The following is a 24,960-nucleotide window of genomic DNA, read 5'->3' on the forward strand; positions in this document are numbered from 1 at the left end:
CTCTGTTGTAAGAGTTACATATATATATATTAACTAATTTAATCTCCACAATCATCCCATGGGTTCGGTAGCTTTATTATCCCCATTTTATAGATGAGGAAATGGGCACAGAGAGTTTAATTTCACTTGCGAAGGTCACACAGCTGGTAAGAATCACAGCCAGGCAGTGTCCCTTCAAAGCCCATGCTTCCTACCAGTATTAAGCTGCTTCTCAGAAAGCTACTGGAAACTAATTTTAGTTATTGATATCAGGAGAACGTCTACATTAATTTTTCTCCAGATGGTAATGCAATTGCCTCACCAACAAAAGATTTTTTTCTCTTATAACAATTACTTTATAATATATTATAATTTATATTCATATTATATTCTGATATTCTTGAAAATTTACTTGTATATTAATCAGCCAATGAAATGAGGCTGCTCACTAACAGCTGGCTTAAATAGTTAAATGGATTAAAAAGTAACCTAGACTATGAGAAATTTTGTTCAGCTATTCAAACTGGATCCTCTGGCCTAGTTAATGAAAAAACTTCATTAGCTTCTTCAATAACTAATCTCTCAAAGTCACAAGGCACCCTTACCAAGATATCAGAAGAGTGTTGCTTAATGGGACTAAGAATGGATAATTCCTTAAGACCTTTCCTAACAGCTAGATGCTGTAAAAATAAAATCTATGAAATAGATCATACCTTAACATATACCATCATAAACAAAGCTTATCGAACCTGTAAATGCTGAAGTGGAGTGACAGGGATCTGCTGTGGTGCCTGCTGGACATAGGCGAGTTGGCTGTAAGGTGTTGACAACTGACAAGCAGGTGGAAAGTCATTCTTTACAACTGGAGTTCTGAAACTAGGAAAGATTTTTAAATTTAAAACACTAAAATTTTAAAAACAAGATTCTGATTTAGTTTTTCTGTGATTTTAAAAGCTTGACATAAACTTAAATGTGTTCCATCAAACAGAAGCCAAGTCAGTCTTCATAATATAGCTAAATCATGTATTCCAGATACACCATCATCAGAAATCTTATTTTGGGGAAATTCTCTCTGAAAGTAATTTTTTGTCCCCCAGACAAGAAATCTCTGTTAGTAAAATAAATAAGATGGCATTTAAAATATGGAGTTGGGGTTATTTTATAAGAATTTAGCCAAGGCAAAGATCAGTCCATGGCTGAGCATAGATTTTTCCGAGTGCATTTTAACAATAATGTTCTACAACAGCCGGCTAGAAACATCTGAAAGCCAAAGACATCAGAGGAGTTTGGCCTCTGGGCCTACATCTGCTCAGCTCAGCTTTGTGCTTTGCTTGTCTTAGTCACTGCTGTAGCCTCGACACCTAGAACAGTGCTTGGCACAAAGGAGTTCTCAAATATTTGCTGACAATAAATAATCTATTTTACAAGAAATAACTACATCACTATTTTAGTTAGCAACCATTCTTTAAAACATTCTAAGCATAATAAAATGAGGTAATATACAGCAAAATTGTATTAAATAGGTAACAGACTAGGTTACAAAACCTCGAAGGCCAGTTCTAAATAAGATCAAGACTACCCTATGAAAATAAACAGCAAAAGGCATCATGGACTTAAGCCATCCTCTAAGACACTGAAAATGTAGCCACTAGTTGGAGGATATCATGTGCCACATCCCTTTATTTCCTTTCTTTGAAATATCGTTAATTTGCTTTTGCAATATCCCTTGTGTCTCCTGTCAGTCAGCACTGACCATCCAACTTCTTCACTCGCCCCTTATCCATCCACTCAAGTCTCACTCCTCTGAACACCCCAGAACGACGTGATCTGTACAACCAACCTCTTTCAGAAACTATCACATTCCAGTTAACATCTCCTTTGCTATAAAATGTATCCACCCATTATCAGCTCTAAGAATGCTAACCTTTAAAATATCTCTCCCAATTACAGGACATATCCATGAGCAATGCATGATTATCAGGAGGTTTTACGTGCTTAGAGTATGTATAGGTTGTAGGTACAGATTACAATATGACAGAGACTTTCACAACAATCCTTAAAAATACATTGCAACCACCTTCCTCTCTCCATTTTACAGATGAAAAAACTGATGCTGAGAAAAGTAACATGAATTTGGAAAGTAACAGAATCTTTAAAGTAGCAGAGTAGGATTCAGATCTATTTGGCCCCAAAGCCCATGTTATTTTTATTGTACCAAGTTAAGAGCCAAAAGCAATTACCAGCTCATGTAGTCATCCAAGGTACTGCTGCTGGGTGTCTTACAAATAGATTTTGGATCAATCCATTTAGGTGCTGATATTGGTGGTGACTGCTTTGAAACAGAAAAGGCAGGTTGCTCAAAAGTGGTTTGTTTCTGCTAAATCGAAATAAAAAACATTACAACTTAGAGTTTTTAAATTAGCCACCTGTTCAATAGTTTTACAAACATTATGACTTCTAAAAGTAAATAAAAAAATTATGAAAATACAAAAGCATGCTAAAATAGGTAGACATACATATTCCAGACTTATAATAAATTTTTTTGTATAGCTCTTTTACTCTAAATTCTGAAGCCTGTTGTATTCTGCTCAAAGGGATTACAAGTAGAGGGAAGGCACACAATATTGTTTAACAAAACAAGATCTAATGTCCTCCGCCATCAGGGCTATTGTAACCAGCACTGAACTTTCATAATGTAAATAAGTACTCTCTGCTTCTGAAAACTAGTCTTTCTTTAATCAATAAAACCACACTCCCCATCTTATGTTAAAATGGCCAAATAGTAATTATTTAGCAAAATTTGAAATGGTAAGTACCTATCTAGTGTTCTTCCCCCTTGTAAGAGACATAGAGGCTGTAAAATTTATCTCATACAAATCCCAAAGCAATGATGAATGAACATCCTCTACGGAAGAGATCGGCAAATTACAGCCCTCCGCCTGTTTTTTTAAATAAAGTTTTATTGGAACGCAGCTATGCCCGTTTGGTTACATATCATAGATGGCTGTTTTCATGCTATAACGGTAGAGTTGAGTAGTTGCAACAGTGACCATCTGGCCTGCAAAGCCCATTAATCTCTTACAGAAAAATTTCGCCAACTCTTGCTCTACAGTATCTCCACCAACTAGGGAACCACCTTTTGCTTGAACACTATTAGTAACTGAGCACGCACTACTGTCTAAGGAGGTTCATCTGAATTTGGGGACAGCTTTAGTTATTAGAAAATATTAGCTGATATTTAGATTAAATCAGTTTCTCTATTATAATTTCAACCCACTGGTCCACATTATGTTCTCAAGAACCACAAGGTATAAATCTATTCTATTTTCAACATTTCAGTCCTTTAAGTTTTTGAAAATAGCTAGCATGGACACTATATCTCTTTTCCTGGATAAATTTTCCATTTCATTTAAGATTACCTTATACATATATATTTGGATTAGTGGTCAGGATGGTTTTGAGAAACTGTCATAGTAAGATTATTAGGTAGGGAAAGTGAAAAAAATTGTGGTCATAAAGTGGAATGTTTGCATTCGAGATTTTGGAGATCAGAATTGAGGATATAGGAATGAGTAGCTAAAGTTAAATTAAGGAAATAGTTACGACAGAGGAAAAAGTTACGAATTTGGAGGTCAGATATAGGACTAGGGATACACAGAAGTGTAGAAGCCAATAAAAAGAATGACAGTTGTTGGGTTAAAAGTGATCCAGAGCCTACTATCTTCAAGCGATGATGGGGAGTCACTAGGATATTCAGCGATGAGAGCAATGAGCAAGGAAGGCAGAAGCCTCAAAAGGGCAGAGCTTTTGAAGAAAGAGAAGAAATGGTCTGTACATAGCAATGGGGAGCTTGCAGCTATAAGCTAAGAGATGTGAGAGTGAAGAAACCTCCCCGAGAGGGCCGCTGGAGAAGCAGTCACCTCCGGAAACTGCCCAGTTTCTTTCCTTTTTTCCCCTAAGTGTACTATTCAGTGGCTTTAATACACTCACAGGAGTCGTGCAATCACCACCACCACACGGTCGCAGAACATCAACATCCTAAGAAGAAACTCATACCCATTAGCAGTCACTCCCCATTCCCACTCCTCCCAGGCTCTGGCAACCACTAATCTACTTTCTGTCTCTATGGATTTGCCTGTTCTGGACATTTTGTATAAACAGGATCATACGATATACAGCCTTTTGTGATGAGTTTCTTTCACTTAGTGTGTTTTCAAGATTCATTCATGTTATGGCATGTATCAGTACTTCATTACTTTTTATCATTGAATAATATTTCCTTTGTATAAATGTACCACTTCTTGTTTATTCACTCATCAATTGACGGTTATTTGGCACTTTTTCGCAATTATGAATAATGCTGCTATGAACCTTCATGTGCAAGTTTGTGTGTAGATATATACATTTTCAATTCTCTTAAGTATATACCTATGAGTAGAATTTCTGGATCATATGGTGACTCTCTGTTTAACTTTTAAGGAACTGTCATATCATTTTTCAAGAGACTGCACCTTTTACATTCTCACTGGCAGTGTATGAGGGCTTCAATTTATCCACATCCTCACCAACACTTGTTATTGTCTCTTTTTCATTATAACCATCTTAGTGGATGTGAAGCAGTATCTCACTGTGGTTTTGATTTGCATTTCTCTATGGACAAATAAATGGTGTTGAGTCCCTTTACCATCCTATTGGCTTACAAGTTTTAAAAAGAAAAAAAGAGGAGATGCTTGTTTATATGATCCATGATTCGACCTCTCAGGATTCTCATCATCTAACATTCGTTATCTACTTCGTTACTTAGATCAGTGGTTCTCAAAGAGTAATCCAGGAAAACCAGGGAGGCGGGGGTCTCTAAGACCCTTTCAGGGTGTCTGAGAGGTAAAACTATTTCATAGTAACACTAAAACATTATTTGCCTTTTTCACTTTCTCTCATGGGTGTGTCCTGCAGTTTTCCTGAGGCTATATGACATGTGATGATGAAACAGATTGAAGCAGCAAAAGCAGGCAGAAGAATCCGGTCTTCTGTTAAGCCAACCATGAAAGAAATTGTAAAAATTGTAAAACAAAGTCATTCTTCTCTCTCTAATTATTTTGTTTTGAAAAATACTTACTTTTCATAAAAGTGTATCTATGTTCTCATGTAATGGGTTTATTATTGTTATTTTTAACAAATTAATAAACACTTAAAAAATTTCTTGGTTTTACTTTCTAATACAGTAAATACAGATAAATATAACCTACATAAACAAAAGTTCTTTATAAGCCATGATAATTAAGAGTGTAAAGGAGTCCCAAGGCCAAAATGTTTGAGAACCACTGAGTTAAAATATAGCTGAAAAGAAATAGTGAGGAAAGCATGGCCATGGACTACAGGTGCGGCTCTCCAGTACTCCAGCAGATCACTCCTTCTGAAATAGCCCCCAGCCACTGGGCATGATCATTCAACCTGTTATAAATTCAAATACATTGTCTAGTCTATATTTTTCTCTTTTATCCATGAGAGTGATGATAGGAAATAAGTCAAATGCTTTGGTACAGCATTGCTCTAGTTCAGGGATCGGCATACTGTTTTCTGTAAAAGGCAAAAGAGTACACAGTTTAGGCTTTATAGCCCAGATGATCTCTGTTACCACTACTCAACTCGCAGCCACAGAGAGTAATTAAATGAATGGGCATGGCTATGTTCCAATAAAATGTTATTTACACAGACTGGCTGGAACTAGACTTGGCCCATAGTCTGTAGTTTGCTGACCCCTGCACCAGTCTACCAGGAATCTAGAAACACTAACGAAAATAGAAAAGAATTCAGCTTGACATATACTCTTACTGAACCTATGACTGGTACTGATCACTGTTTTGTGAATAATAAAAAACATCCTTTGAGTAAACTATTCCATAAAATATACAGAAGCACTTAATAAAAGAAGAAAATATTTAATATGATCATCGCATTATGAACAACAGCAATGCTATACTAGAGGGGAAAAGAAAGTTACCTCTGATTCAGCCTTCCAGGTTATCTCTGGAATCTGCCACTGATTTGAAGATGCAGCAGGATTCTGGTTTACACATTCTGACTTCCTCTTAGACTGCCATTGTTTCTGGTTACTTTCTGGAACCTTTGGTTCTTGACGCTCTTTAGTTTCTGAAATTTTATTTGTTGCTGCTGTCATTAAAAGGCAAGAATATTTGATAACAACAAAATTAAACCTAAACAATAGATCATGTTACAAACTATATTAGCATTTGCTTTTTTTTTTTTTTTGTGAGGAAGATCAGCCCTGAGCTAACATCCGTGCCAATCCTCGTCTTTTTGCTGAGGAAGACCGGCCCTGAGCTAACATCTATTGCCAATACTCCTCCTTTTTTTTTTTTTTTACCCTTTTTCTCCCCAAAGCCCCAGTAGATAGTTGTGTGTCATAGTTGCACATCCTTCTAGTTGCCCTTTGTGGGACGCCGCCTCAGCACGGCCGGACAAGCGGTGCAGTGGTGTGCGCCCGGGGTCCTAACCCAGGCCGCCAGGAGCTGAGCGCGCGCACTTAACCACTAAAACCACAGGCCAGCCCCTAGAATTTTGCTTTTAAAAACAAAGAAACTAAAAGCTTTAAGCCAGCTGACAATCTGCTTTTAGCAAGTCAATTTTACAAAGTTGCAATACAGCCGTCTTCCTAAGTTGTCATCTACAGCTTGGTCAGAGACCATTCTGGATTTAAATGCTTTGGTCTTTACCAGTAAACAAGTAATTAAATAAGTAAAACTTTAAAAACCTATATATGTAATAAAGTTACAAATAAAAAGAAGCTAATTCATCACTTTTCATAGACCTCTAGTTTTTTAATAAAAAATTTACCTTATACTAGCCTGTACTTTACTTTCTTAAGGGTCTCTAAATGAAAGAGCTTCAACAATATATTTAATTAATTAATTAACTTTTCCCCCAAAGCCCCAGTAGATAGTTGTATGTCATAGCTGCACATCCTTCTAGTTGCTGTATGTGGGACACGGCCTCAGCATGGCCGGAGAAGCGCTGCATCGGGGCGCGCCCAGGATCCGAACCCGGGCCGCCAGCAGCAGAGCGTGCACACTTAACCGCTAAGCCACAGGGCCGGCCCAACAATATATCTAATATTCTATGATTATCAAACTTCCATTCCTCTCATGATAATAGATACAAAAACCCTAAACAAAATATTAGCACTCGATATACAAAAAGGATAATAAATTACAACCAAGTTGGATTACTCCTAAATGCAAAGTTTGCTTAACATTTGAAAATCAATGTAATTTTCCATAATAACAGAATAGAGAAAAAAAATACGATCAATTCAATAAACACAGAAAAAGCATTTGATAAAATTCAACACCCAGTCACAAAAAAAAAACTAATGGTAATCTAGGTATAAAATAGAACTCATTCTGTTTTGATATTTAATAAAGAGTAGCTACAAAAATCTATAGCAATTACTATACTAAAGGTAAAATATTGAAAGCTTCCTTCTTAAATAAGGAAAGAGACAAGAATGCCACCTATCATTCCTTCTGTTCATCATTATACTGGAGGTCTTAAGTACAATACAGCAAAGAAAAGAAATGAAAGTTCAAAGAATTGGAAAGAAAAAAAATATTCTATTATTCTCAAACAACATGAAAGAATCCATAGAAAAATATTAGAATTATTCAGTGAATTTAGCAATGTCACTGTGTCTAAGATCAATAACTAAAAATCGGTATTTTTATATACTAGCAACAAAAAATTAGAGGATAAATTTTTTTTGAAAAGATACCATTCATTACCATAGCACAAAAAAAATTAGATATCTAGGAATAAGTCTAGCAAAAGATATGTAAAATCTCTACACAGAATACAATTCTCTCAGTAATGTCTTAAAGACTACTTAAATGAATGAAGGGATATGTCAGGTTAGTAGCCGAGAAAACTTAGCTGTTAAGATGTTAATTTGTCCCATTTGATCTCAATCAAAATGCCACCTTTTACAAAATGGAACCTGATTCTAATATTTATATGGAAATCCAAAAGGCCTAGAATAGCTCAAGTCTTGAAGAAGACAAAGTTGGAAGATTTACACTGACAGATATGAAGACTTACCGTAGTAATTAAGAGAGTATTAACAGAAAGACAAAAAGAACTGGGGAACAGAGAAGAATCCAAAACCAGACCTCATGTGGGATAACCTCATTTCCAACAACTCAGGGAGGGGGAAGGGGGTCTTTTCAATAAATGCTGCTGGAGCAAAGGGTATCCACGTGGGGAAAAATGAATCTTGACACTTGATGTTACACATGCACAAATATTAAATTCAGGCAGAAGTTTAAATGTGAAAGGTAAAATGACAAATCTTCTAAAATATATGGAAATATCTCTATGATCTTGGAGCAGGAAAAGATTTGTTTAAAGACATAGAAAACACCACAAAGGAAAAGACTGATAAATTAAAATGCATGAAAATTACGAATTTCTGTTTATCAAAAATCTTCACTACAAAATGGGAGAAGTTACTTGTAATACATATATCCAACAAAGGATGTATATCTAGAATATCTAATATCTCCTAAAAATCAATAGGAAAAAGAAAGAAAACCCAATAGAAAAATTGGCAAGAGACTCGAACAAGTACATCACAAGAGGTTATCCAAGTGGCCAATAAACATAAAAAAGATGTTCAACATCATTAGACCTCAGGGAAATGCAAATCAAAACCACAATGAGGTGTCACTCACAGCATCAGAATATCTAAAGTTAACAACCAACAATAAAAGGGAAGAACATGGAGCAAGAGCGACCTACCTGCTGGTCAATGGTGCGACCCCTTTGGAAGACGGTTTGGCACTATCTACAGAGCCGAGTGTACACACACCCTGTGGCCCCCAACAACTCCACTCTGAATACACTTGACAGAAATGCATATGCATGAAAAGACATTTCACTAGGCTCTACTCTTATGATTTGGGCAGTTTTCTGATTGTAAGTTTTGCCGTATAATAAAGTATTATTGGCACAGTGTAGGCCCTCAACAAGCATTCATCTAAAATCATTCAATTAGGTGTCAGATTAGTACTATTAACAAGCATATTTGATAAAGACAATTTCTCAATCATACCAGTTTATAATAGATGCAACGAAACATAAAATATAACAGTTTCCCTCAAATCTAGGAATAGGAATCTATTCCCAATCAAAATAATAGCAAAAAGACTATTCTTGGGTAACTAGCCGTCCCAGTTTGCCTGGGACTGGGGGCTTTCCTGGGACTTGGGACTTCCAGGGCTAAAACTGGAACAGTCCCAGGCAAACCAAAATGAGTCTAGGGCAAGCCAGCTTTGTCACAGTGTTCCTCCTCAGTTCTATTAAAAGAAGGCCGGCCCTGTGGCTTAGTGGTTAAGTGCGCGCGCTCCGCTGCTGGCGGCCCGGGTTCGGATCCCGGGCGCGCACCGATGCGCCGCTTGTCCAGCCATGCTGAGGCCACATCCCACATACAGCAACTAGAAGGATGTGCAGCTATGACATACAACTATCTACTGGGGCTTTGGGGGAAAAAAATAAAATAAATAAAATTTAAAAAATTTAAAAGAAAAAAAAAATTACATCCAATCTGGCAACCTTTGCTTGAATAAGGATCATCCAATTCATGATCCTATATAGAAATCTTTAATGGTACCCTGACATCTAAAAAAATAAAAAATTAAAGCCTGGCATTCAAAGTCTACCTAGTCTTATCTCCTACTTCTACACTACCTGCGTCACAGTTTCAGCATAACTAGGCGATCTTTCGTTCCTAAAGTGTTTTATTCTTTTGTTTATGCTAAGTGCTCCATCTGAAAAACTCTATCACTGCTATTTCTTCCTATTTAAATCCTAACAGTTCTTCAAGTTGCTTCTCCTCCACAAATTATTTCCTATTTCCCAAATTAGTTCCTCAAATTTCTCCTTCTTCTAAATTTTCACAGCATTTTATTTATGTGGTTCTCATGACATGCTCCACATTCCATTCAGAATTATATTTATCAGTAGATCTCCCACACGAGATGGCAACCTCCTTGGGACCCTACCTGATTCATTCATATATCCTTAGAATATCATGGTACCCATATAGTGGACAAACGTTTGATAAAAGAAGAAAGGGAGAATTGTTGTATAAATACAGCCTCTGTGTCCTTTCCAGAAAATATCTGTGAAGCCAACCAAGAAAAATTACTCAGCTCCATTGTATTTTCCTTCCATTCTTCCTTTTATGTACCTTTTAGGCAAATAAACTTCCTTTGCTACCGAATTCAATACTTTTCATATACTCTATATAAATTCAACTGAAATACAAGACAAAGGAACAGAGACACAGTCTTACATCGTAATTCTTAGGTGGCTGGTCAGCTTTCACAAGCAATAAAGTGGTTTTCTTAATTAAAGAAGTCTATCTATTTTGTCACCCTTACCTTCCAATTTTGTTAGAAGACTTGATTCAGTTTTATTCTTCAGGGTTATTGAATCAGTACTAAGTTCAGAACTCCTCCCATCTGACATCAGAGCCTCCTTGGAATGCATATTTTGAACAGACTACATAAAAAGAATAAGAGTCCCATAAACAGTAGTAGTACTAATTTGTCCTATTGTTCAATACACTCAAGTCTCATCTATGTGAAAATATTACTAGGAAAATTATCTATTATAATCACATGTAGACTCACAAACTCGTAGCAAAGATTAACTTCTTAAATTATTGACTAGAGCAATGGGAATGGCCATAACCATAAATTTGGCCAATTTGCTTTCAATGGATATATTAATCAATTGCCAGAATACATTCATTTAAGAGAAGTTAGAAAGTTAGAATCCAATATAGAACACGCCTCTTTATTTTGTTACCATGATTGTATGTTACCACCAAAAATAACAGCATTAGTCAAAATTAAGATTTGTATAAGTACATTCAGAAAGAAAACTTTTTGACACAACTATGCACTATTCTCTCATATAGCTGTGATTAGTTAAAATTATGATTTTAAAGCATAGACCATGAAAGAGAGAGAGGAAGAAAGAATATAAAATTAAAAAGACCCACACTGTGACGCCAGGGGCTTAACTAAACTACAATAAGAATATGACCCCTAAAAGTCAGGGACCAGGGACTAAGATCCTGTCTTTTAAGTTTATACAAAGTTGCTCTGCCACGTCAGGACATCAGGATGGAGAATCTAAGCCCTCACCGCTGCCCATCACAATTTACTCGCTCATTTCTGTTCAACATGCCCTGCTAGACCACATGATTACGCCACCAAGAAACAAAAGCTGGGGGGAATGGCTACCGCGGCTATGCCCAAACCCAGGCCAACCAATCTCCTTCCACACATGCATATAGTAGTCACTTCCCAGTCATCCCAGGAGATGGCTGATCCTTGCTCTACCTCCTCAACCTTGGAGAGAGTTTAGGACTGCTGTACCACTTCCGATCAGTGGTCCTACATCTCTTGGGGCTTCAGGAACACTGCTGGAGATATCATATAAACTATGGACCCCTTCCCCAGAAGCAGCTCCATGGACCCCGGATCACGGACCTTTGCTCCACATAAAGATTTAAAAATTGAAATACCTTTAAATTTCTCAATTCACAGGAATCATTTCCACTTGATTTAGATCCAGGCACAATCATATCTCGGCACTCTGATCCAGAGGTCTGTCTATTACCCACGAAACAAAATAATGCTTAATTTGAAATTAATCTTTTCAGTGTATTATTTTTTCCATTTTAAAACTGGCTTTTTAACAATATGTTCACTTTTTAATTGAAAAAAATCTCTTAAAATGATATTTTTTAAAATAACGTGATTCTAGTACAAATGTGATTAAGTTCGGTGCTGGGCAATGACAAAAGTGACAGGGATAAGTAGTAGGTGATTGCCTACTTCACGACCTAGTAAGTGACAGTGGGAGTTAAGGTGTGAATGTAGGAAAGGGGAAAGGCACAGCAGTCTATAGGTGAAACTACACTTCCAATCGCAAATAGCTTCAGGATAAGAACTGGGGTATAAACCCTTCCGTGTGCCTCCACAGTGCCTAGCATACACTCTATCATAACAAGCACCAAGAAAATGACTGGTTTGTCTTTGTTTTTATTTTTTTGGAGTGGGAGAAAGTCTCCTTACTCTTCAGCCAGGTATTTGAAGTGGAGAAGACAATAGTTATAACATTTTGGAGCTTAATCTTGACAACCAAAATGCTCTTTGAACATCAATATTTAGTCAAGCCCTAAGCAGAATAGAAATTTAAATACAGAAGACAACAACTGAAAACAATCAGTTATATTTCCAAAATTCACTTGCAAAATGATTCTCTGGAATCCAAGGAGCCGTTTCCAATAGAAATAAGGTTATAAATAGTAGTTAGAGTTAATAGACCAGAAAAATTCCCTTAGCTAAGCTACAACACTAGATTCTCATTTGTTTTAAGGGAAGAAGCACCTGAGTTGAAGGAAGGAGAACACAATGGAGGTATGAACAGTATTTCATCTCTACCCACCCTCCCTACTTCCTGATGCCTTAGGTTCTGACACAAGTGAATGAATGACTGATCTTTCTCACCGAGAGCTGCTCTTGCCCTTGAACTAGCTGGAAAAGACATTGTTCTCAGACCTCCCTCCACCCCTGCTAGGGAGACGTCCATACACACTGCGAAGAGACTCTCACCAGAGAGGCTGCTGCGGGTGAGAAGTGTTCAGACATCACGAGTTTTCACCCCAGAGATGTCTGCATAGTCTTTTAAGCTTTGTGTCGACTTAATATTTTTCCTCAATGTTTCCTAATTTTTTAATAGTTCCTTTAATGGATATTTTTAATGAGTGAAAAAGCAAAATAAAATCATATTCTCCACTCATTCCTTTGTCCCTGACAGCATTTAGAGATTCAGTAACATTTAATACTAAATAAAAATTTATTCAGGAGCTGGCCTCCTGGCCTAGTGGTTAAGTTCGGTATGCTCCACTTTGGCGGCCCGGGTTCTCGGGTTTGTATCCCAGGTGCAGACCTATGCCACTTGTCAGCCATGCTGTGGTGGTGTCCCACATACAAAATAGAGGAAGACTGGCACAGATGTTAGCTCAGGGCTGATCTTCCTCAAGCGAAAAAAAGAGGAAGATTGGCAACAGGTGTTAGTTCAGGGCAACTCTTCCTCAGCGAAAAAAGTATTCATAATTACTCTTACACAGTAAAAGACTTTAAGACCATTCTGCTATCAATCTTCAAGTATTAAAAACAAATTAAGAAATTAAAACCAAACATACCTTTTTGTAAAACTTGGTACAACTGAACCTTCTGTCCTCACATGATAATCTGGGCTATTTAGCAGGTTAACCGGGATTCTTCCAAAAGGGCATGACTAAAAATGTTTCAAAAGATTAAGTAACCAACTAGGAAATAAACAAAGACCCCACCACTACCCTTTTAATCAAAGTAAATTAAAAATAAGTTACCCGTTTAGTTTTGTTTGATCGTTTCAAGGGATTTCCATGACCTATCTCTGCATCTTGAGGGGGCATGTTCTCTCTAAATAGAAAGAAAATACCTCCGATTTTTTTAAGAATAATATTAACATATTTCCATTAACCAATAAACATTGTTATCACTGTTACATGCAAATATATATGTAGATGTATAAATAATATAAATCTATGATGAGCGTTTAAACCCGATTCAGCGTCCTCACCCATACAAAAGCCTAGCTTTAGCAGTCTGTCCTCTGGAGTCACAGCTGGCATTCTTATTCTGTAAGTGTCCAAGTGAAGTGGAGAAGGATTCCTGGGCAGTTAATATTGCAGATGCTGTGAAAATTTTGAAATTGTAATTAAACTTGTAAAAACATAAGGCATACAAAACAAAGTAATCTTACAAATAAGAATATTTAAAAAGTCAATTCATAGTAAATATTTGTCCCCAAATAAGATATGCAGACATGAAGATGTTAGCAAGATAATTCTCTATGCTTCCTAATTGTTTCATAATTGCATTACTGCTTCCCCAGAGTAAAGGCACATGCTCCATTTCTAAAAGCAAAAAGTCACTCTCTTGCTTAGATCGAGTTGTTTTTAATGTGTCGACAATGAGTTTGATTAGCAAATAACAAAAATTAAAAAAAAAAATTTCAACAGGGTAGAAAACACTTTGTTATTTCTAAAAAAGTCTTACCTCCTTTACATCTATAATTTAATCTCAGATTTTGACTATTCTACATAAATGATATTTTTCTATAAAATATTACCCTGAATCCTTTTTTGCAGGACAATCTATTACAGAAAAGTATTAGCGCTCATTAATACATTTACCTGATAAACTCTTCTTTTCTTCCTCTGAAAGCAGCTGCTTTTTTTGGAGGTTTAAATTCTGAATGGCAATTTCCAGCATTTCTAGTGGTACTGCTCCACACTCCACAGCTTTATGAAGAAGTTGTTTACTTTTTTTGAAGTTACCTAACAAAAGAAAAAATAATTGTCATTTTAACGCAGCAATCTTTACTCCCCAGATACTTATTCATCAGGACCTGGGATAAAAGTTAAAGAGGCTTAAGCAAAAATATTTATTCCAAGACTCATGCACTTTGTTTCATAAGCGAATAAGCAATCTCTCACTTCTGATAACAACTCATGTCAAACAGTTCACCTGTGTAATATGTAATTATGCATTAATTTATTACCGTTGTCCATTTTCAGAAATAAAAGAAGTGTAACAAAGCACTTACAAAGTGGGGAAACGCCAACCAGAACAGTTAGAAACCTGAGGGAATTCAGTAAAAGGGAAACCTAAGCCCTAGATGTTACAATAGTCTCAAAAGCATCAATCTGTTACAATACAGCATAATTATCATTTGTAATGACACTTAGTCATTAAGGAAAGGTTGACGCCTTTTGCTAAAAGGAATCCTTCATCAAAAGGATTCTTGTAAAAAAATGTAATGACAACAATTAATCTTTAGCTACCAGACTTAGCTATACGACCCGAAAAATGCAAAATAACTGACAGAATACCACAATTACCTTTCTGACTATAGATAAATTACCAAACAAATTTTCTTTCAACTCCAATCTTAAATAACATATTTAGTCGAGAATTTAATATTACAAATATTAAATGCATATGTCATGTATCTTATGGAATATGTTATCAGCATTTATGGGAGCCATTGAGCTATGCTATGCACTTGGCACTTAAGGGATAAAGATGATTAAGAGATGGCCTTTTGCTTCCAACAGTTTACAAATTTTAAGAATATAAATATATTTGACACTGGTTAAGTCTACATTTATTGAGAATAGTGATATTTCATGTATTGAGCATTTTAGGACAGCAAAAGAAGAGAGAAAGTCTTAGATAAGAACTGATAATTAGAGAGCTTATCAAGGTCACGGACCCTTTGAGACTCTGATAAAAACTATACACACCAAACTGTACACAGGATTTCAGGAATGTTGCATATTTCCTGAAAGCCTATTCATCAACCTTGTTCAAAATAATCACAATTTTGACCTTGAGGCTACTACTACATTGTGGTGGTACAGATAAATTTATTGATTTATTTTTTACATTTTTTACATAGAATTTGAGATTTCCAATGTTTATGTGTTCTAAAGATGTAAAGTTTATAGTTGCTGTTGATAGGCCATAATACCTCAAAAATTTTTAAGTAGAATGAAGGGGAGATAAAGGGTCTTAAATGCCTGGCCAAACTTACTTTAACAAGCAAAGAGGAGGAATCAATGTTCCTAGGCAGGAAAGGGATGATTTTTTTAAGTCACCTGATAGTGCACCAGATAGATCGGAGATGATGATTCAGCTAACCAGGACTCAGAAATCATCTGAATAAGTAAAAGTTCAGGGTTCTCAAACCATTTGCTGAGTTTGTACCATGCTTTTCTCCAATGTCAATCCTGGGAAATACTCTCCAGTGACTGAGCCCTGCTTTGGGCACATCATGGGGATGCTGGCTGAGCTAAACCAACAGTTATAATGTCTATATCACTGGTGGTAAATGGGATGAGGGTTGGAGCAGAAACAAGCCAAGAGGAAAACAGGAACACATGCCCAGACAGCAGATTGACGGTGGATGCAGAGGCCCCAGAAAAGGAGAAAAATAAATAAGACTAAGGAATGGCCAAGCTAAAAATGTCTGAAGAAGAGACTGTCCTGGTCCTAGCCAAAAAGTCCAGACTCTGAAGCACCAAGTGAGCAAGAAATAAAAGCTTCGCCAATGGTTTACTTTTTTTTTTAAAGGAGAACTACCAATTAATGCTACAAGTATATTTGATGCAATGAAACCACAGCATAAAAAAAGCTTATCTAAGCTCTATCTTAAATATCTTATATCCTTCATCCCAAAACTATTCAGCACAGAAGCCACTTTCCTTTAGATATGTCCTGAATCTAACCAAGAACACACACAACGTTCACGCTCATTGCTCGGGATGACTCCTTACAAGTGGAGGAGCTAGTAGAACAGATACTCTCTGCATTTATACTCAGGCGGCATTCTTCCCCCATGTTCCCATCTGATCAACTTTCATGCCTTTGGCCTCAAATTTCCACTTCACATACATGATTGAATATTAGTATATAAGTTACAGTAGGAAGTTGTCTTTCACTTAACATTTTGACGACATTTTCAGATTACCTTGCGATAGTTCAAACTGTGCAAAAGATATATGTACAAAAGCAAATTTCTTGCAGTTTGCTCTGGCCATCTGAAAGCAGTCACGCGCATCATCTGGCTCTTGAATACTGTAATGAAGATTTCAGAGTCACTTTTTGAGAAAAGGACACAGTTACCTAAGTTTGATAACTCCTCATTCTATTTTCCAAAAGACATGGGATGTTGTTTTTTCCTTGTGTAAAATTAAATACTAATAAGATATTTTAAAAAATCTTCTTAGGCAGAATTTAGAATATGTGACTTTTGTGGAAATGTGTACAAGATAAAGAGTTTACGTTATTCACTTGTTAATTATAAGCAAAAGGATTCGGTCAAAAAATATCAATTTTCTTACAAGTAATCCTGACAACGTGTTTTCATTTTATCTTTTTGTAACGTAGTTACGTGTTATGTAATGTAGTTAGTTAAATGTAGTTAGTTAAATATAGTTAAAGTGCTAATACTTACGCTTTTAATTCAGCAAATCTCACTTGAATTTGAGCAAAACTCTCATTTTGGCCATATTTATCTGGAGGAAGTGCTTCAATTGCTTGACTGTAACGACCAATCAATTTATTTAAAAGGGCATCATTTAGGGGGACACTGTTTTTCTCTAGTTTAAGCAACAAATTCAACCAGTCGTCTGGGTTATTCGCCATCATTATAATTTGGTTAACAGTTCCCGAGTTATCTGAATATAGGGAACAAAATATACCACAATAGAAGTAAGAAAGACATAAAACAAATGCCAAATTGCACTTTTCTTTCAAATTACAGTTAATCATTTATGCTCTCAGTAGCAATGTACATAAATTCCTTAAAACACTTTTTAAAAACTTTAACAATTTGTGTAAATATAAGTAACTTATTTACTGCATATATATCTTTTATGAGGGTATATTTTACTCCAAAAAGCTATATATTTTGAAGGAAAGAAAAAATTTGCTAATAAATGTTTTTTTCATAAGTAGCTTTAAAAAACCATACGTAGTCCAAGAAAATTTTATGCTCTAGCAGCAAATTCTATTTTAGCATGTTAACTTTTATCCAAAGAAAATATAAGCCTCTCCCACCACGACTTGTACCAACTTTCTTGGAAAATTCTTCATCAAAGACTTATTCATTAAAAACTTAGAAACTTATTGCCCCAGTCCTAAGATAACATTCTTTATCCAACACCATCTCCCTATATCTCACACTTACTCTTCAACCAATCAACCAAAACCAGTTTACAAAAGATAAGCAACTGATACAGGTCATTTTCTTCTCCCTCCAAGCTACCCCTATTTCTCCATAATTTTCATGCTGTAATTTACTTTTTACTATTTTTAGTGTTAGCTGTTTTAAAAAGACAACTCGAGGGGCCAGCCCAGTGGCACAGTGGTTAATTTCCTGTGCTCCGCTTTGCCAGCCTGAGGTTCGCAGGTTCAGATCCTGGGCATGGACCTACGCACTGTTTATCAAGCCATGCTGTGGCGGCATCCCACATATAAAGTAGAGGAAGATGGGCACAGACGTTAGCCCAGGGCCAATCTTCCTCAGCAAAAAGAGGAGGATTGGCAACAGATGTTAGCTCAGGGTAATCTTCCTTACACACACACACAAAAAGACAACTTGATTAATGTCAGTCTCCTGTTCAGGATATTATAGTCGTTAGTAAACAGTATTAAATTCAGATTTCTGGGATAACCTATCATTCCTTCCATTAGTTTATTACTTTCAACAAGGGCTAAATCTTTACTTTTGCAAATAAAATTACTGTTTCTGATCTCTACTAAAACATAGCACATTCATAATTTTGCTTTATTTTAAGTTTAATCTGGTCTGATTTTAACTTCATTTTCCAGTTTTATTTCCTAACGAATTAGTCTGCAAGACATCTAAAACACAGTCTTGGCAGATGTATTCTACATGCCTCTGAGGACCCCATTCTCCCTCTAGTCAACACTTAAAGCATTGTGTCTTTATTGTGTTAGTATTCCTTTGATGCCAAACAATGTAGTGTAGTAGATTCATAAATTCTTCTCATCTAGAAACCATGGTTTTAAGCATCTTTGAATCTTCTTCTATACTTAATATAATGTCTTACATCCCAATTATCAAAATGCGTTTAGTATTTACAGTTTTGAGTAGCTAAGGATTTTAAATAAGGACTCATCTACCTTGGTGTACAAGTTTTGTTAGTGCTATTTAAACACACATAATAAAGTATAGTGGTACTCTGTTAAGAATTGGCTTAACAACAATACGATCAGTTTAAAGGCTGTTTTGAGTGAATGTGATCTGCCATAATGACTAGATTACAGATTCTTCCATTTATTTTCAATGTTTCCTCCATTTAATGGTTAGTACAGACATGACAAACTTATCAAATCCTCAACAATCTGAAATATAGTAAAGAATTAGGCTTCTGAGCTAGTACTTTTCATAGAGCTAGGGTATTAAACTTTGGGCACTTTTACTCATTCATCACTCAATAAACATTTAAGTGCCTACTGTGTGCCAGGCACCATTCTAAGCTGTGTAGAGATAACAATACAGATAAAAACCATGTCCTCATGGAGCTCACAGTCTAGTGGAGGAGACAGATGCTAAACAAACACATGAGTAAATCAGATATAAGATGATTAGTGCTACGGAGAAAAATAATACAGGGAAGGGAGATAGGGGACACACTCCCACCCCAGCACGTTGCTACTTTAAATAGGTAGGTTAGGGAAGGCCTCACTGAGATGATATTCGAACAAAGACCTGAAGGAGGCAAGAGTTGGGAGACATCTGGGGAGTGGTGTTCAAAGCAGACAGCAAGAGCAAAGGGACTGGGGTAGGAGTTGGTCTAGCATATGGGAGAGACATCCGGGAAGCCACTGTGGCTGGAACAGAGTGAACAAGGGAGACCGGGAAAAAAAAGCCAGGGAATAATAGGAAGACTCTCTAAATCAAAAATTGAGAGTTTGACTTTAAATTTATACATAATTTTATTAAGATTGGGGAAGCTTTCCCAGTTTGCAGCAAAAGAGGAATGGAAAAAATGGCAATATCTATTGATGGCAGGCATATCAGCAGAAATAACAGCTGATAATAAGGGAAGAGTTAAGAAAACCTCTGAGCACACTGTAATAAATGATGTTAAGTTTCCTTTTTTAAGAAAGCATAAAATTGTGGGAATATTTCCATACAAAAGGATTAAAATATAAAGTGTGCGTACTCAAATTGGTAAGCATCAACTACCGAGGAAATTACATTATGTGAACACACAGTGGTTAACATTCCATTCCTTTACTGCAGAGGGCGGGCAGAAAAAGGGAACTTACCTGTAGTATCAGCAGGGACTTTAGTCAAGCTTAGCTCATCAGTAAGGTCTTCATTTTTAAATTTATTTTTAATATCTCTCACTTTGTTCATTATGGAATCTATTGTCAATTCTCTGCCACTTAAATCTTCAGCTTCCATTTCTAAGAAAAAAGAATTGAAATAGTCATAATTCCTATTTCTGCTGGCATTAAAGGAAAAAAAGTTGCAACTAGCCTTTTAGAACCCAGAAGACTAAAGCATTGGTTATGTGAACACAACTAAACACAGGTATTATTAAGGCAGTATTTGTGAAGCTACGTGCACAAAAACAACAGCATATCTTTGAAATTTGTCCAGCAAGGTTTCCAGCAGGCTAAGTACATGTTTTCTTCCCAACAGAACTTCGATAAAGCCATTGCACAACACAGAAATTGCTGCCCCCTTTCAAACTTTCCATTTTTCTTCTACACACTGAAGGCATTCCTTTCACTCTTTTTCCAGAACTGTTTTCTCTGGGCCATCTGCAAATTCGGTCATTTTTTAAAAATGCGATGGAATGTTTGCTTGGATTCTGATAGTGACATACAGACATAAAGCATCCTTTTGGTAATGCAAATAACCATTCCTTTATTCACCTGTTTTATGTGAGTAAACCTGCACGTTGCAAGTGCTTTCAAAGCAGACTATATACAACATCACAGCCCTTTATTGATAAATGGGATATTAGCAGGCTTGCTCTTAGGCATATCTGGCAGAATCATGGTTTGCCACCTTAATCATTCTAACACCAAGAATCTTCTAATACCAAGAATCTACTGTATTCGTCAGTACTGAGCACTTGCTCATCCGCACGGTGGTGACGTTTGGTCAACAAAGTGTCTGCGGTCTTCCTGTCAATCTCATCTTTGTGATTCTCAAACATCATCCCAGTAACCAGGGTCACTGACCTAGAGTTTAACAATGAAACGGGGCGATAAAGTGGAAGCTAGGTATCACCTCCTGAAGTCAGGTTCGAAACGTAACTGTCAGAACACGGCCACCATCTCCTCTGCCTGTTCTAAAACGCCAGACAAGAGAAAGTGTGTCTTCTGTGAGACGATCTCGTGTCCCCAAACTCTCCCCAGGTGCCCCGCCAGGCCCTCTCCCCGGCGAGGTCCACACCCACCTCTTGCTTCCTGGGGCCCCAACACCACCCCGTGCACCGCCCAGGGGATTGGCGGAAGCGGCGAGACCTCCCCTCCCCCTCCGGCTCCTAGAGCCGCGCTCCACGCCGTGTACCCGGCCCTGAGCCCCGCCTCGCCCCGACCACTCACCGACCTGCGAGCTAAAGAGCCCACACACCGGCGGCCGCCGTTCCTCGGTCGGCCGGCGAGGCCGAACTCACCGCCAGAAAGCGGGGTTGAGAAGAAAAGACGGAATCCAAGCCCTCTCCACAGACACGTTTGAATTTCCCCGCCGCTATCGCCGCGGCCGCCTATTGGTCGAGGCTGGTCACGTGGAAGCGTCTGCTGTAATAGGTTCCTGCGCGTCGGCCCCGCCCCTTCCCCGACCCGCGGGTCAGATCCCGGGGACGGTCCTCCGCCCAGACTGCACGCGCGTGGCGCCTGCGCTGCCGCTTTGCCGGCGCTCGTCCGACGTTCGTGGGGCACCGGGAGGCCGGCTTTCCTGCACCTTCCAGTTTAACCAGGTCAAATTTTTGCCGGGGACGGAGCCACTCCCGGGCGGAGTTACCCAGTGAGAGGTAAACAGGGGCGGGGACGCTGCTCGCAGCATCAGGAGCCCTGCGAGTCGCCCCCGCCGCCCCTCTCCTTCGCCCTCCATGCTCCTTTTGCGGGCTTGGAGAGGATGTGGCAACAAAGGATCGTTCACAGCGCTACCTTCAGCCCTGCCGCCGCCTCAAGGATCTCAGTGCTCTGTGTCCTTGAGCTTCCACTTACACCCTTCCACTAGCCTTAAATGACTCTGCGCTTCGTCTTCAAACCAAGGCCCTGCCCCTTGTGAGAATGCAGAACCCACACGCCCGTCGCGCTTGCCACGCCTGAGCTCACATCACTAGGCCCCCGCCCTCCGAGCCTGTCCCACCTACGGGCTGAAGCGCACCTCGCTAGTGACCTACGTCGGTGCGGGGCTCTGCTGCTAAGTGGCTCTGTGGTCCAGGGCGGCGCTTTCTCTTCTCCTCTGCTGTACCAGCACTGTGACTGTGCTCTGTGGTAGCACAGGTTGTGTGTGTGTAGGAAACTAACTGCAGCCGTCACTTGTTAACTCCAAAGCTGTCCTTAGAACCCTGGCGTTGCCGGCTCTGGCCAGCCACCTGGTCAGCAGGAGAGCCCTTAGCTCACTTAATGCAGCTTTCCACACCTGCTGGCTGTGTATCTTTGCTCCAGCAGAGCAAAATGATTTGCTCCTGGCTAATCCCACCTTTGCACTGTTGTGTCAACACTGCTTTTATTTGGAAGGAATTTACTATTTCACCAATTCTAGGTGATCTCTTCGGAGCCTGATCTCAAAACTTGCGTTTCCCTGAAAATACTGCTGCTGAACAACCTCACCATGACACTTCTTTCTGTAGATTCGCGCCTTTGGTGAGCTCCCCAGTCTCACATTTTAAATACCATCTATATGTGCTGTAAGAATAAATACACAGTGGATTCTGAAGACTTAGTATGAAAAAATAATGTAAAATATATTGATAATTTAAAAAATATTGATTACAGTTTAAAACGATATTTTTGATACATTTTGTTAAATAAAATATATTATTAAAATTAATATCCCCTGTCACAGAGCAGAGGAGACTAAGGAGACTTGACAACTAAATGCAATGTGGTATCATGGATTGGATCCTGGAACAGAAAGGGGACATTAATGGAAAAACTGACGAAATCCAAATAATAAGTAACTGAGGTCTAGTTAATAGTAGTGTACTAGTGGTGGTTTCTTAATTTTGACAAATGTACCACCGTAATGTGAAATCTTAACAATAGGGAAATTGAGCGAAGGGTATATGCCAACTCTCTATACTACCTTTGCAACTTTTCTGTAAATCAAAAATTGCTCCAAAATTAAAAATTTATTAAAATTTAACTTCCCCTGTTTCTCTTTACTTTTTTAATATGGCTAATGGAAAATTGAAAATTATGTATGAGGCTTGCATTATATTTCCATTAGACAGCAGTGGTCTATAAAATCCTACGGTTTTACCTATCTGACCTATTTATTTATTGTGTTATTTTTTGACTCTCCACCCCCTGCCCCACTAGAATGTAAACTCCCTAAGGGCAGGAGTTTTTGTCTGCTTCGTTTATTACAATATCCTTAGTGCCTAGAATGGTGCCTGGTACACTGTACGCACTGGGTGAATGTTAGCTAAATATTAACATTTACAACCGTTAGAAGATTTCAGAATCCTATTTGCTCTAGTATATTTGTATACTTCTTGAGGACAGGAAACTTTAACCATTTATACTTGTTATAAATGCTCAAAGAACCTTTGTACTGTGTCCTACACAATTCTCAGCAACTATTTGTTGACAGGTTGTCATTGCAAGCTGTTCAGCAACAAAAGTAGGTACCATTCTAGGCTAAGTGCTATATTGATTGTATACGTGGGAGACACGTAACAATGTACCATATTGGGATGAATAGTTCTACTGTAGTGTTTAGACCTTTATATATGAGGGTGGCCATGGCTTTCTTACTTTACCCAGAATCAATGCTATGACTCATCTATCCAAATAGATTTTGATCCTTAGCTGTTGTTCATCTGAGCCATCGCAATCACAGACCAATGTGGAGCCACCTCCAGAGATGACTAAGGGACTGAAGTTTTTCCAGTCCAGTTAATATTATACCACAGTTACTCAGTCAGCTTAAAACCGGCTTCATCTGACAGTGAATAAACTTGTTTATTTTCAGAGTCAAGCCTTCCACAAAACAATACAATTCACCAAAGGATTATGACTTTATTTTAAGATGGAAGATACACATTTTTGTTACATAAATAAAAGTTTGTACCATGTACTTTTATCATTATCATGTCATCACTTTTTTGCTAATCTTTGACAATTTTCTGTCAGCATGGTTGCTTTTTTTTAATTCAATTATTGTCATCATTACATGAGTTCACTAATTTCCAAACTTGGCTTTCAGAAGCTGTTTCCCATACTTGGATTTACTTTGTGCATGTGCAAAGGTTAAATTTCTAGTCAATAATAAATTCCAGTCTCACAGCATATAATCAGTTGTGCACTGCTTTACGGTGATTTAATCTGGGATAAAATGTTATTCGTGTACCTGATTTTGGTACATCTAGGAATAGTGTGAACCTATAAGAATGGTGAGAGCCTGTACCAATAGTATCAGGAAACTTACATATCACAGGAAGGACCAAGCCGTTCTCAAAAGGAAAAAACAATGCCAAGGACAGCTAACAAAGCACCTCATAGATTATGAAGAAAAACAGCAATGATTGTTGTGACCAAGGAAAGCAGCAGCGATAGTTTGAGACCACTACTTGGACATCAGGTACTGTTTAGTTATTCAGGCAACAGACTATGTTAACAAATGACAGAAGAAAAGTAGGATTTCTGTTTTTCTTTTTTCTCCATCGTTGAGAATAGTATTCCAACTGACAATCTTAAAAGCAAATATGGTTGAAACTCTTGTCAGATGAAGCTATATAAGAAAGGTATTTAAATGTCATTCAAATTCTCTGACTCAAATGAATTATTTTTTTATTTTAACTGTGTGTCCTCAGTCTCTGCTATATAGAAGGAACCACACATAGCTGGTTAATATACTGGAGAAACTAAACAAAATGTTGAAAAAATTTACATTATAATCCCAGAAACATTGGCAATCTCTGAAAAGTCATAATAAACAAGAGCAATGATAGAAAATCAGAAATGGACAGATGTTTCCTTTTAGAAAAGGTAGAATTTGGAAGCTGTAGGTCTATATAATCTTGATGTGGATTTTTAGGCCAATTCTGGAATAGAT

The 24,960-nt window shown here is 37.7% G+C and overlaps 1 protein-coding gene across 9 annotated transcripts in view; it reads right to left on the reverse strand.

Moving 5' to 3' along the window:
* The window catches only part of TTK (TTK protein kinase), a 37,453-nt gene extending 16,052 nt beyond the window's left edge, over positions 1 to 21,401 (reverse strand). Inside the window, exons 1-14 of one of the 9 annotated variants that reach the window (XM_058566724.1) lie at positions 21,280 to 21,400; positions 20,910 to 21,019; positions 19,983 to 20,123; positions 17,137 to 17,359; positions 16,651 to 16,757; positions 14,312 to 14,455; positions 13,696 to 13,810; positions 13,463 to 13,535; positions 13,274 to 13,368; positions 11,588 to 11,675; positions 10,434 to 10,554; positions 5,981 to 6,150; positions 2,220 to 2,356; positions 729 to 855 (exon numbers count right to left, since the gene is read on the reverse strand). In XM_058566724.1, coding sequence (XP_058422707.1) covers positions 729 to 855; positions 2,220 to 2,356; positions 5,981 to 6,150; positions 10,434 to 10,554; positions 11,588 to 11,675; positions 13,274 to 13,368; positions 13,463 to 13,535; positions 13,696 to 13,810; positions 14,312 to 14,455; positions 16,651 to 16,757; positions 17,137 to 17,359; positions 19,983 to 20,121 — 1,539 coding nt within the window. In that variant the 5' untranslated portion in view covers positions 20,122 to 20,123; positions 20,910 to 21,019; positions 21,280 to 21,400. Of the gene's footprint in view, positions 1 to 728; positions 856 to 2,219; positions 2,357 to 5,980; positions 6,151 to 10,433; positions 10,555 to 11,587; positions 11,676 to 13,273; positions 13,369 to 13,462; positions 13,536 to 13,695; positions 13,811 to 14,311; positions 14,456 to 16,650; positions 16,758 to 17,136; positions 17,360 to 19,982; positions 20,124 to 20,909; positions 21,020 to 21,275 lie in introns of those variants that run through there. The other 8 variants (XM_058566726.1, XM_058566729.1, XM_058566728.1 and 5 more) reach the window with 8 other exon arrangements.
* Positions 21,402 to 24,960: the final 3,559 nt, after the last annotated feature.

Source organism: Diceros bicornis, chromosome 23 (genome assembly GCF_020826845.1).
Source record: "Diceros bicornis minor isolate mBicDic1 chromosome 23, mDicBic1.mat.cur, whole genome shotgun sequence".
NCBI classification, from domain to species: Eukaryota; Metazoa; Chordata; class Mammalia; order Perissodactyla; family Rhinocerotidae; genus Diceros; species Diceros bicornis.